Raw genomic sequence first — 14,693 nt, forward strand, 5'->3', positions numbered from 1 at the left:
CTAAATAAAGTTCGGATAACTGTTACATATGACTGATATTTATATATAAAAGAGAGTTCTAAATAAATCTGCGAAGTAAGAGATTAAGGAAAAGAAGAGAGAGAGAGAGAGAGACAGACAGAGAGAGAGAGAGAGAGAGAGAGAGAAAGAAAGAGAGAGAGAAAGAAAGAGAGAGAGAAAATAATCTCTCTCTTCTACCTTATTAGAGTTCTCACTTAGAAGATGAGAGTACTTCAACTAACTCTTGCACTTTGTACAAGATACTTATCTTGTTCTTAGCTTACGATGCGTTAAGAACACGCCTAGAATAAATGGTGTCGCATCAATTCTTGGCAGAAGTTCCTTACACGGACTTTATTATTGCGTAGCAAATTCAACCAAGAAACTGATGAACCTATATAAAACTAATTAACTAGTTTACACGATCATCGTAAACATATAGCTATTATACGACGATGTACGATGACATTACTGCAACCTACGATGATAGAGTTAAAGATTAAGCAGAGTTCTAGATTAGGAGAATACCTGGGACCAGATCCATACATAGGAGGAACCATATACCTAGATAGACAGGTATATTTAAGGAGACAAATATGTATAAACACTTAAGCATGTACTTGCTAGCAATGTCTTAAACCTCACAGTAAAATACCACACAGCATCCAGTGTGGTTCCAATTGTTTCCACACAAACCGTACACAAAAAAGAGACTCCACATTGAATGCTTCCCAGAACGCAAACGCTGATTGCTGCTGCCACCATGTCAGCTTAAATCGAAATTGATATTTCATCCCCAAGCTAGCAACAGCTGCCTCGATCAACGACAATTATTATAAGAGTTTTTGCTTTCGCTCCCATCCTTCCCGGCGATCGATTGCATGCAAGCGAGTTCGTCGTTCCGCATGCGACCATAACTCAATTTTCTTCCAAAGGCCACACGCACGCCAACCACAAACTGGACACACACACACACACACACACCCGTTTTGCAGCTGCAATTATTTTGCAATCCAACATTTCCCACTTCGGGCAAAGCAGAAACAAAAAACACTGCCAAGCACAAAAGTCACTGGCCCCCATTGGTAATACTCTTTTCCATCCTGCCCCAGACGGTTCCCTCCAAAGTGCATCCCCTTCCGTTGGGCAGGAACGGAGACGGGAAAGACTCGGTGCTGGTAAACGACCGGCGCCTAACTTCGGTTATTGTTTGAGCACGTTTCTCGTATTTATCAAAAGCAGTTTAATTTTGACATTATCAACAAGCAGCACTAGCGTCTACACACTCCTGGGAGAAGGGGAAGAAATTGGAGCAGTACCATCTTCACTATCAACCGCCGCATCAAAGAGCATTCCAAGCCGAACCGGACAGACGGTTGATGGCAGTCGTTTCTACTTCGTTGACGATGCACAAGATGATGCGCCTCGATCGGATGTTTCCTCGCTCGTGATGCTGGAATTGCTGGCCTCTGTTCCGTAGCTGCTGCGCCTCCATTCCATTCCGCAGCAAATGCGAGTAAAATTTATTATTGCACTCCGGTACAAATCACAGCATCCCCTGGTTCAATGGCTACCCTGGCCAGTTCTTTTTCACACTGTCTCTCTGTCTCTCTGCCTCTGTGAAACGGACAATGGTTTGCGAAGAATTTTTCTTCACTTTTGCCCGCAAGCATAACAACGAACGGGCACGACCGCTGTGTCGACGGAGCCCGTCGCCCTCCCGTTGATGGAACCATGCAAAGTGGGTAAGAAATTTACTTAAACATTCAATGCCCGTACATCGTGCAAACAGATTCGTTACAGCGTGTATGACAGGCTGTGAGTGTGTGTTCATGAAATACCACAGCCAGCTGCAGGACCGCCTATGCTGAATCAACAGGCGTAATATGAGAGCGTGCGGGGCAACTGCGTCAGGAATAAGTCAGCGAACGTGTACCCCGACCGTGTTGACAGGCTGGACATGCTTCGGAAGCCATTTACATCTCCTTGACGAGGTACTAATTGAAACGTTTCCAACTGCCTGGAAGGATGACTGCTGTGTGTGTTTGAGTTGGAGAAAATAATTCCTGGAAAGAAATAAGTCCAGTAAACCAAAAAAGCTTACAAATTCGTTCACAAATGCTTACTGTTCACTGCTCGAGAACGCAATTCTTTGTTTGTATTCTCTTTCTCAATCTTGCAATGCGGTTCATTTTATGCCCTGTTACACTATGCACCCAAATTTTCTTCGAAAACCACAACAAAAAGCGCTCTCTTTCTTTTTAGACACTATTTGTAACAAGACAGCCGTCTCGTAAGTCTTTGCAAGATTGTATACTCCCTCTCTGTACGGTGTGATCTTGATAGGGTAACCTTTTACGGACATGTTTTTCAGAAACTCTACTCGCCAGAAATTCCATGGAACGAGAGTTTAACAGTTGTACTGCATAAGAATCCAGCCACTCGTGTGTGAAGTGTGTCGAATGTGTGCACTGTAAACGCAGTGTCCCAACTAAACCTGAAGATTCCTTGCACTGCGAAGACATCACAAGGACACGCTGCAGTGTGAACATTGGTTCAGTGCATGAAGTTCAGGTGGAGGGCTTCGGTTACCTTTGGTCCGGTTTCTTCGAGCGTAACAAGCTAAACAACTGCAGATAACTTCAAGTGGAAAATTGGCCCCCCCAATACCTGGTTAATGTGTGTCCTGGCAGCAACAGTACCTTAGTAGGGGAAGCTCTACACAACTGAAAGAGGGAATGGAAAGCAAAGAGAAAAAGCTCGTTGTATCCTGGTAACCGTTTGCTACAAAATGCTCCAGCAATGGTTACAAATGCAAAGAATGAGAGCTCTGTTCAGATCCTTTCCAGCTTGGCATTTAAAGTTCGTCCACCAGTTTTTCCCCACCATTCAACCAACGTTCCACGTACCACCGCACGACGTTATGGTGCTTCAAATATGTTTATTAACCTGTCAGCCAGCTCGAGGTCAGCGGCCAAGCGGGTCAAACCCCCGGCAGGTGGGTGTGTTTTGCGAAAACCCCGTTGGCAATAGGGTGTGCCGGCGAACGTTACACATTTATTTCAAGTTGCTACAGAAGGAACATGTGCGGCGGTAATGTTCCCGTTTATCCGGCAACAAAATCTCAACTCAACGTCACACGATTGTATTAATTAGACGCGCCAGGAAAAGATGGGTCTGGGCGGTGGGAAGGGAGAGGAACACAAGTTAATCCGTTGCCTCATTAATTCCACCTGTGTGCGCTGTTGTTGCTGTTGCTGTGTCGAGCACAAGCATTATGGGCGTTGTTTACCGAGTCAGCGGTGACACTTGTTACGCCCGATAACGATAATTAAGCCGCGTCTCGATACAGACAGCTTCAAACCTTACACGACTGCTCCACAAACCGCAAATGGCGGCGCTTCCTGCGGAAAAACATGACGGTAGCTGCAGAACGGCAGGGCAAAAGTTATCCCAATTGTTCCCGTTTGCACCTGTACGCCGAGGCACACGAGTTGGAAAAATAAGCATCACACACACATACACACACACACACACACACACACACACACTCACAAACACACGCCAAGCTGTCAAACTGTTTCGACATTACCCAGAAGTGCCTGGGAAATTAAACTTCGCCCCTGACGCTTTCCGCCTTTCCAAATGGAGCTGCCCATTAAATTCAAATAAGCGTCGTCGAGCAAGACATTTTCGCACGGAAGCACTTTTTCAACACGAGCGACACGCACGTTTTCACAAACGTCACATGAATGGGCACGTCCAGCCCATTTTAAAGTGCCAAATTTCTCCAACGTCCAACACCAGCAGACCAAGTTCAAAAGCAAAAAAGGAGGCGCAAACCTTAATTGCGTGTCTCAAGTGTTTCGGTCGGCTTTTCACACCTCTCGGACGATGTTGGCCACCCTACTACACTCAGAGAAAAAAAAACCGAGCTGTCCTAGGGCATACCAGGTTTTGGAAACCACAAAACGGACTCGTTATGGTTCCCGCCCCCCCCCCAGCCAGAAAAGCCTTTTTGTGCCACATTTATTGCTCCAGACATCTTTTTCAAGCCATCTTCATCGGCGTCGCAGCAACGTTCGCTCGGTTCCTCCAACCAAACCGAAAAGAAAAGTGGAAGGTGAAAATGATAGAATCCATTATGGGGGTGTCGGCCAGAGGGAGGCGGATTATAACGCCGTCGAGGCCGCTAAAGCAGCTACGGCGGAACCAAAACCGCATTGAAAGCAGCCGCACGAACAGAGCGAACCACTTGAGCGTTTCCCTTCTTCTCTGGCCCTGTTCTTTTTTTGGCCTTACAACACAGAAACCGTAAAGTTACACCGCACACAAAGGCCCACCGTCACCTAATATCTTCTTCCCCGAAGCTCGGGTAGCTCGGTAGAGCGCTCACTCTCTTATTATTACTTAAAGATGAACCACCGAGGACTTCTTCACCGAGTCCCAAAGCCATCCCGCATCGGTCCCGCAGGAGCACTTCCGGCAGGCCTTAAAGAGTGTTGAGTTGCCGGCATCCCGGTACCGGCCAAAGCGCTCACACCTTGCCACCATTGTCTTGGGCCACCTCCGATTGTTTACCCGGGCCCGTGCCGTTCGGGATGAGCAAGTTACTGTATTTGATTATAAATTGACTGCTTGGTAACCGGAAGATTATGTGGCAGTTATGGGTCGACATAGAGCAATCCTGCAAGCTATGGAGCAATGCCCGCACAGCCCGAGCTCGTGCAGGATCTTAAAGTTTTCCCAATCCCTTAGCAGCAAAGGTAAGACTGTGCATCCTGGGCTAACATAATACCTGTTGTAGTGAAGTTGCTCCCACGACGACCGGTGCAAAAAGGGCGAATCCTTTAAGCGGTAGGGAAGTTTTGCAATGATATTAGATACCTTTGCAGCTCTTGATTTGAGCTCAAGGATCGCTACTTGTTGGGGTGATTAACATTCTTTCGAGTGTCGTCTGGTGAGTGAGTTTGTTGGTGGTGGTGGAGCTAGATTACAAGACACAATCAAGGTCTGCTGTGTGCTGCATCCTGTACGCCAGGCTAAAGTTCTGCCTACTTTACTTAAGCAAACATTGTTTCACCGCTACATCAAGTACTTCCATCGTCTCTCGTGCACACACACATGCACACAAACAAACCCTCCCAACAGTTTCATCAAAAGAAGTCATTATGTTAACACACCAGCGTCTCCTAAATAATTCAATTGCATTAAATCACTTTTCCGCATGATAAACAAACATCCCCAGCCCGACCGCCAGCGCGAAAGTGCGGCAACGAACGACCGGCAGTGGCTCTCCCGCTTGCCATCCTCCCATGAAACCACGACCCACTCGGGCGTAAGGGATACTGGCTGGCTCTGTTGAAGTGGGGCAGCCCTAAGCAAGTAGCTATCATGTCACCCATCACAGCTACGTCCGTGTGTGTGTCAATCGTCTCAATGGGACTCTCATTCTCATTCTCCCTCGAATAAACAACGCCATGATACCGAAAATGCCACACCACCGCTGTCCAGTCCAGTGGGTAGGAATGGGGCAGGCGGCGTGTCGTCCTGGGAAAATGCGGAACATTCGCTCCGTGCGAAACCCGGGGCCGAAACCGTTCGGTTCCATTACTTATTCATAGCGAATTATTTGAACAACAACGGAAGAAACAAACGTCACGGAATCGACGTTTTGTCGAAGCGCCGCCCGATGACGATGAATGCTGGTGAAATAAATAAATAAATTGTACACACCAGCGACACCCACCGGCAGGACCGCAGCGCCATTGCTCGAATGGTAAGGCGAATGGTTTGTCCTTTTTTTTCGCCTCTCTGGAGTGCTTACAGTGACGGACATGCTGTTGGAAGGTTCGTATACCTTTTTTCGTGGAACGGGCTTTTGTAAAGACATGTAATGTATGCTGCTAGTTTCGTAATAATTCCTTAAGTTGGTTTAAAATGGAAGTCATGCAAGGTAATTGCCTACCTTTAGGCGCTTTTCATCACACGAACCAATTAAAATGTCACCAGAGGCACTATTTTTAGTGCATGTTTCCACACTTTTGACCTTCACTGTACACGTAGGCCTTATTACTGTGACGCATTTCCAACCCTCCCTACACTCTTCCCTTTCGCTCTAGTATTGCCCTAACATTGCCAATTACAAGTGGGTTGAGTATCATAACTTTTGCTTTCTCGCTTTACGCCATCGATTCGATACCAAACGACGCGGCGGGACCACCGGCAGCGTCCTTTACGATTTCTATCGCGCCACAACAACCCTTCCCCATTCCCCTCCACTTCCCACCACTTGCCAAAGGCACAGAATCACCATCAGAATCCGGCCCGCTGCCGTTAGAGCGATTGCGTTGATACCGCTGCCAACCCGATCATAATGATGATTGAAGCCGAAAGATGCCGCACCCCGGCACTTAGAACACATGAGCAAAAGAAGAAGAGAGAGAAAAAAACGCTGCACATCCCAACATCCTCAAGAAAAAAAAGGGATAATCCCAAACATAATGCATTGGGGGGTACTTTAATAAATATTGCCCCGCACTCGAACGCGGCCCGTTCGGTGCTCTCCCTTTCCGATTTCGGGCATGCACCGTTCTGGTTCTTGTTTCGCAAAACCCTGTCCAACCCAGGGCAAACCTGGCCGGTCAAGATCACCCCGCCTGCGAGCTACCAAGCTTACGCGCACGAGAACGAACGGCGTCCGGTTTGATGGCCACACGACCAGCACCGAACTACACGAGCCGCTTTCCGCCGCTGTTCTGGTCGCCTAAGGGTGGCCCCTCTTTCGATTTCATCGCTTCCCGAGCGCCTCTCTAACTGGGGCGTAATAAAAACGGACAGATGTGAATTTATGAAAACATTCATCAAACATTCAACATCAATTATGATTATGGTGAGTGTTTTGATTTTTATTCCACCGTACGGGTCAGACAATCGGTTCCGGCCGCCGACGACGACGAAAGGGGCGATCAATTTTGCCGAACCGTTCATGATGGAAATGGACAGTTGAGATGTAATGTGGATGGGATGTGTGTGCGTGTGTTTATGTGTATTTTTTTCCTTCATCTGTCTATCTTAAGACGTACTTACATGAGAGCGGAGAAAAAAGAAATGTGGAACACGCGTTCAAAAGGGCCGACCAGCGGGAAGGATTACAATTTGTTGTGGTTTGATGTATGGGTGTCTCGTTGAATTTTCCGGGTGGTAAACGACCCAAGTGTCATGCGAATAAGAGAAAATCCTTAACCGAAAGATTGATTAGAAAAGTAAAAAAAAATCATAAAATAAAAGGGTAAGAACCTACTTCAAGAAGAACATGTCTAAATTCACTCTTCGCCTTACTATTCTTGTTCTCTTTTAAGATTCTTTCAGTGTGGTGAGCCTACACTTATGATATGATGAGTCGTTGACGGTTTTCAATGCAGTAGGATGAACTGTTATAACACTCTCGTGATTGTCTGTTGAGTACACTGCAGAATGTGAGTAATCAAGAAATTTGATTGTTATTACTGATTTAGTTTTTATTTAAATACTTTCAAATTTTCTTCACTGCCACCAACGCAAAGTTAGTTTACCAAACAACCCTTTGATTTATTTTACCATGTTAAATGGAAAGGATACAGATAAAGAAATGTTAATTCCAATAAGAAATCAAACCGAACGATTATTACTTTGCAGTGGCAATTCATCTAAACGAACATACTTTTCCCATCAAAGCTTGGACAGGGCCTCCGTCCATTTGCCTTTTTGCTGCTTATAAAACACAATCCGCACACACACAAAAATATGATCTACGAGGGCAAAGGCTGTTTATTTACATAATTTATGTTACCACCATACGCGGCCGGCGCCTGTACAAATCCTTTGGCTGCGTTTGATTGCCCATACGCTCCGTTTTACGGCCACTGATCCGCAATATCACACTTCCGGTCATGCCCAAATACATGCCACACACTCGAACACACAAGCTTAAGAAGCGACGTTGATCCTTTGTCCGTTGAGGCATACTTTCTATTTCCGGTTTATGTTTGCGGCTAAATTTTCTTCTCCATTTCGAGACGATACTGTGTGAAATGTATCTCCCTCTCGTCGGAGCAATTCATTCGAAGGATCGCACACACGCCCGCCAGGATTGTTTTGACGCGCCCGCTGTTATTGGTGGTGGAGAAAGAAAGCGAGCTAGCGGTATGCATTACCATCAGCGGCATCCAACTAACCCATAATCAACTCAGACATTGCCACTCATTGCTACTGCTGCTGCTGCACGCGAACGCGACGGATTCGAAGCAATTTTCGCCGCCTTTCATGTTTGCTTTCAGGCGCAGCTTGTCGCACGGCCTCGCAGCGCCCTGCCACGCAAGCGAGTGTGTCTCGCGTGCGTTATACTCTCATTTTTATGTTTATTATGAATAAGGATTCAATAAGATAAAGTGCTGATGTGATCTGAATATTTGCCGTCGCTCCTGCCTGCCCGCTGTTGTCAGACAGCCATGTTGCCAGAACCTCCAAACAACCCGGCAAAGACGCTCGGGCGCAAAAATCTCTGCGTATGTCTTTGCCACTCGCACCATCCACTACCGCTTCCGTCTTTCGGCCACCCAAGAAACTGAGAAATGCGAACGATGGTTTGCTGTTCTCCGTGCTCCGTCGTTGTACGACCCACCGAAGATGCTGCTCGTTTGACTTAACGCGTTTGGAATGCCAATTTTCTCGCCCGTATGTGAAACCGCCGTCGATTTCCCGGTCCCACACACTACTCGGGGGCCCGACCCGCCTGTTTGGCGTGTACAAGAAGGAAGCTCACGAGCACTAGCAGCGCTGTGCGGTGGAAATGGAAAAAAGATTTAGTACCCTGCATGCTAACGAGGGCTCCAGCATATGCGCTTTTATCTTTATCAGTCTGGCGCGAGGGCGACGGCTGGGGTTGTTGTTGTTGGGATGCTGGACGACCGACCGTACGCGGCGATGATTCTTGCATGCTAAAATGGAGCTTAAATTGATTGAACAACCTCAAGAAAATGTGATCAGTGGCGAGTGTTTGGCGTGATGTTTTCATTTTTTGCATTATTTTTTCTCTTTTTTCTTGTAGAAGGTGGTAAAAGATCTTTCACAAAAAGGATGAAAAAGATGATTAAAAATTCACACCATCAAAGAGAATGTTTTGAGAAAAGAATCATAAAAAAGCGATTTTTAAATTGAAATCTTGAATTTCCAAAACATCTTGAGAATGAGTCAATGTCCAAGAGCATTCTTTACAAACAGTCATACGAACTGCCTCCGCACCGGCGAACTCACTTTCTTTCGATTACATTTTTATGACCTTCTCTCCCTAACCACCAAACGCCCCACGCGTACAATTAGCCTCCCGAGCATTAGCATAATGATTATAATTCAATTTAAAGTTAATCCCGCAAAATGAAATCTGCCAGCCGGCGGGGCGCGTGCCGCACCAAAACCAAGACAATCCTTATCGCCCGGATAGCCCTAACTGCCCCCAAAAACCCGGCGTGCCAGCCTCCATTAGGCCTTCGAGCGGTGTGCGTCTGCCACCGGATGTTCCGGTTACATAAATTCCACCCGTGAGGGGTGCGGGGGCAGGCCAAATGGTCCGGTTGTAACCGAATCAACAGCTCAATAAATTAACCCACCCACCGGGCTCTGGAGGTGGGCTGCGCAAAAGCGAACAGAACATCCCCACCGTAACTCGTTATCGGAGTTGAGCAAACTTTCGCTCGGAGTGCTTCCGAACTCTCGGCGCGCCAGTATTGCCCCGAAAAGCGGACGCCAATTAGTACTGTCAATTAGCGTACCGGCGTGTTTCGGCGCGACGCGAGTTCTACCACCCACCAGCGGTCGCTACCGACAGCATCGTTGAGCGAGGGGAGGGCCAATAAAGCAAACTGTTGGTGGTGTATTAGCTCAAAACTTTGCCCACCGGGTGAACAAACTGGCCAAACCAAACTTCGCGGGAAGGAAAGTCGCTTTTCATCTTTTCATTTCGTCTACTTTCATCTCTGCACACTGTCAAGGTGGTAGGCTTTCGGTGAAAAGGGAAAAGCTAAAAAGTTCGACCACTTGAGCTAGAAACACTGCTGCTGCTAGTGTGCGAAAAGTGTAGTTTGAAGTGTTGAAGTTACGCTCGCTAGTTCATTTGCACACAAAACACAATAAATGATTATTTATTTGTGTCAATTTATGCCTTTTTTTCGCTTCAGGAGGGAAATGTTTTGCAATCTGCACACCGGCAGGGAAGCAAATTGTGCACACATGCATGAATTCTTGGTGCACTTGCTACTGCATTACCCTACGAGGATGGAACAAAAACCAATAAACAAATGTTGCTGACTTGGATAATCTCTTCGATGCGGCTGTAGTGATGAGTAGGGATTAATACCGATAACAGCATCCTGCTGGTACAGCAATGCTCATGGAAGCGTGCAATTTAATTTGAGGACAGATCGGTTGCTTAATGTTTATTGACAAAGGGAGTATATTATGTTTAACCCCTCATCATAAATAACAGAGTGATGCAACGTTTGCAAAATTCCTTACACAACAATTTCGTTCTAATGACAAACAATAATTACAACCCTTTTCTCACTCGCTTTTTTTTTTCTTTTTTCCCCCTTGCCTCTCTCTCTCTCTCTCTCTCTCTCTCTCTCTCTCTCCCTCTTTCTGTCTCACTTCATGTCTATTTCGTCGCCTTTAAACGAAACCAGCAGAAACGATTTTGTTCATACATATCATCAAATTTTCATCAACCATACATCGGTTCCATCTGCACACCACAGCAACTCGGCACGGCTTCAAATGAACAGTCGCAGTTGTGCACTTTATTTGGACGTCGAGCCATCGTAAAATATTGCAGCAAATGTGTGAGATCCACTTGAAGCCACGGTCGACGTATGTCGCAATATCGCAGCACTCATCATTTATGCATTTCGATTTCAATTCAATATTGGCTGGCACACTCCCCTTGGGAATGCAACTGGGGTGATTGGAAACCGGAGCGATACCGCACTTAATTAACCAATGTACTGTGATAGTGGCGGCAGAATGGGAAAATCAGAGAGTTGAGTTAGTTGCAAGAAAATAAATGTTAATAAATAGTGCGATTTTCTTACAAATGAATCAAAATGTGACTTCGTATGATCTTTCCTGTTTTGGTGGCTTATATTTTTCAAATCATCGAAATGTTAAGCAATTCTAGTTATTATTATTTTCTATATACATCCAGGATCATCGAATAATAAACATTGGATAAAACATTGTATCATTGAACTAAACATTAGACAAAATGTGTCCCAGGCGAATTATCTTTTACGTAACGCCTGAAGTTATGCTATGTAATACAACAAATTAACGAATCCCGGTTTGTTGCAATGCTTATTTTCCGCGTTGCATACATTCAGGCGCTCAACCATTAGAAATTCAAAAATCCTCCCTTTTTAACACAAAAAGAGCTTAAAAAGCGTACAAAAAAACGTTCAAACGCTCCAGCCACAAAAACCTTCCTTATCACCGGATGGACAAAAGCACGTTAAACAGTAACGTACACAACGAACAGATTTTAACGAACAGAGGAGAGATGGCGAATCAATCGTAAGCTCACCGATTTTCGTTAAACCACCTCCCATCCGCTTTGATGAACCTCCCGAACAACGATCCAATCATACCGCCCGTAATGTACCGCTGTGATTTGTTCTACTTCTGTCAAAACTTCAGCAGATGACGGTTGCGCAACGTGGGCCAAGGGTAAAGGCAAACGGCTGAATGAATTTGTTTTCTTTTTCTATGAATTATTTTGTAGCCGTGCTCCCGTCACACTCAAGATGAAAGTGTTCCATGTGCACGTAACGCGATGGGATGCTGCGGAGCAATTTGGATGAAAGTCACACCGAAGCAATGCGGAGCTTTGGATTTGGTAGAAACTGAAACGTAACAGTAATGAGGAATCAATGCATAATTTTTCACTTGTCACATGTCTAGAGGATAATCGTGCTAACTATCAAGAGTAATTTGCCCAAAATATACACACGTTTTGCAATGTTTCATACCTTTCACTGGCATTTTGTATTTGAGTATGTTTTTTTTTATTATCGTCCCAGCTGAGACCAGTAATTAGCCACCGAACCTGTGGGCAAACATTACGTGCAGCTCAGTAAAAATGACAACAAACCAACGTTCCTTCTCCGACCGTAAAGTTGACGTAAGTTGACAAGTCGCACTTGCTCATTACTCCATACGCAATGCCTCTCGCAGCTGTACCTCGGAAGCAAACACATTAAGGCCGTTGAGACGTACGTGAGCGAATCATCCCGCAGCGCCACTGCCGCGCCACCAGAGCAGATCGTTTGATGGAACGTGACAGGGCCCGCCGAAAGTGCGATCCTTTCTCTTTCGATCGCACCAGCCCCACGTGCCGGTGCCGGTGAAGGGCTGCCGGTGAAAACGAAATTGTAACAAACCCAGAATCGGCGTCCCCCCTCGTGTATCGGAAATGGAGCAAGTGACAGTCGGCCTACTCCGCAGTCGGCCGTAAGTGCATTGTGCTTCCCTCGGCCGTGCTGTGAGATCGCCATCACATCTTTACCCCTTCGGTAGTGTCAACCCATTAAGTAACCCACCTCTCCCGTCCCCAGGTGGTGACGTAACCGTACGCTGCCTTCCTTCACCCGGGCAAGCAAACGCACACACACACACAGCGGGCAATTTGGGCACAGCAAATTAGATTAAAGATTTGGTGCGCACAACAATGAGGTACTTCCCGTGCGCGTTAGGGAGCAATGTGTTGCTTCGATTTTCCTTCACCCCGTTTGGCGAAGATTGGCGACCCGTAAGAGCGGTGCGAGTGGAAAGCCAAACGGTGAAGTGTCTTTCTCCGCGCGCGGCAAAGAAGTTTAATCGGCGTGCAATCGCTTTCCAGCGTCGGCCACCTCGGCTCGGGCTGTACCCTATGTTGAATAATCGGGCAGCTTTGGTGGGGCGGGAAGAAAGGAAGAAAACCAAATTGTAGCCGATTACCATTAGCTCGGGCGGGTGCAGCAGTGGCAGTGCAGTGCAGTGGGCCAGGTAACGCAAAATGGCACGTGGGCTTTGTGCCCGAAGTGTTTCGGGGGGGGGGGGGGGGGGGGGGGGGGGTGGAGATCGGTGAAAGAAATTCGACACCTGTGCAACGAATTCGCATTTCGGAGCCACGGTGGTGCTGCCCTCTGGTGGAGGGGGATGACGGCGTTTTTGCCGGTCCGGGCGCTTCCCATTTCGCTGCTACCTGGCGCTATAAAACGATCCATTTCTTCGGAAGGAAGCATCAGTGATCTTTCGACAGCTCTTGCAACCACACTAGTCCCGAAACCACTAGCCATGAAGGTAAGCTCCAGGAGCAATTGCAACCAGCACGACATGCACTAAACTTGCACATTCTCGCTTCTCCAGGTATTCATCGTTCTAGCAGTGAGCATCGCCAGTATGGCGGCAAGTGGCTACGCCACAAAGGTAGCCACCGGCCAGCAGAAGACGCTGGACAAACGCAGTCCCTGGGGATTGTTCTACGGCGGATTTGGAGACAGTTTAGCGCGATCGGACGATGTACATGGGCACGGGGTAGCATCGTTTGCGGCGCCACAACAGCAGTACGGTGGTGGCTGGCATCAGGAATATCAGCCACAGGGGCATCACTGGGTGCAGGCAGACCACGAACCGAAGTCACTAAGTCATACTCCGGTGCACGAGTGGCAGGCTGAGCGAGCGGCTGCACCTGCCCACTACGACGAACATGCCCAACAGCACCAGTTCCACTTTGGAGGTTCGTTCGAGCAGCCGAAGGTGGAGCAATCGTACGGCTGGCAGCAGCAACAGCAGCAGCACCATACCCTACAGGACGAGGATGCATCCAAGGACTGGGGACTGCAGCATCAACAGCTCCAGCAGGGAGGCTCTTCCCACGAGTGGAAACACGACGAAGGGAAGGAGAAGGAGCTGGCTGGTCATGGTGATTGGGCACCGCTGTCGGCCGGAAGTGCCGATCTGCTCAAGGAACACTCCGCCCAGTCGGTGACGACGGAAACGAAGGAAGAGCATCACCAGGAGTGGGCCCCCATTGAGGGAAAGGCCGAGGAGCACAAGGAGGAGCATCACCATACGAAGATCATCAAGGTACCGTACCCGGTGCACATCGAGAAACCCTACCCCGTGTACATCGAGAAGCCGTTCATCGTGGAAAAGCCGGTGCCACTGAAGCTGTACATTAAGAAGAAGCATCATCACTAGACATTAAGGCAAACAAAGTGTAAAGTCAACTAGGTTAGGAACGAAACATTTGTAACTGATAAGTGTTAAACTAAAGACACACCTGTATACCGTAAATTTGTGGTTGTGAGTTTGATTTTCTTCCGAAATTGTTCTTGCCAAGTATTGAGTGATAAGAAATCAGGGTATGAGATCATCTCTAAAGGAAGTAAAGCTCAGATCAAAATAAGGATATCAACTTGGCCTGAATGTCAGTATCGATCCCAACAAAAATATGGAAATTTCCAGGAGTAGTCATTTAGGTTTAGATTGAATCCAGTCTCGTTCCGACTGTAGACTAGTGGCAGGTTCTGAGGGACGCTACCATGCTTCGGCTAAAGTTCCAAATAGAGTGATACCGACAAGCCAAGTTAAAAGCTTCATCTCAAGAATCCTATGGAATTGTC

General features: G+C 47.1%; 1 protein-coding gene across 1 annotated transcript; it reads left to right on the forward strand.

The window, feature by feature from the left end:
• Positions 1-13,271: 13,271 nt before the first annotated feature.
• On the forward strand, positions 13,272-14,364 carry LOC133393585 (uncharacterized). The gene is made up of 2 exons (XM_061659166.1): positions 13,272-13,368; positions 13,435-14,364. The coding sequence occupies exons 1-2, from the start codon at positions 13,363-13,365 to the stop codon at positions 14,266-14,268; spliced, it is 840 nt and encodes a 279-aa protein (XP_061515150.1). The 5' UTR covers positions 13,272-13,362; the 3' UTR covers positions 14,269-14,364.
• The last annotated feature ends 329 nt before the right edge of the window (positions 14,365-14,693 follow it).

This window comes from Anopheles gambiae, chromosome 3 (genome assembly GCF_943734735.2).
Source record: "Anopheles gambiae chromosome 3, idAnoGambNW_F1_1, whole genome shotgun sequence".
In the NCBI taxonomy this organism is placed as follows: domain Eukaryota; kingdom Metazoa; phylum Arthropoda; class Insecta; order Diptera; family Culicidae; genus Anopheles; species Anopheles gambiae.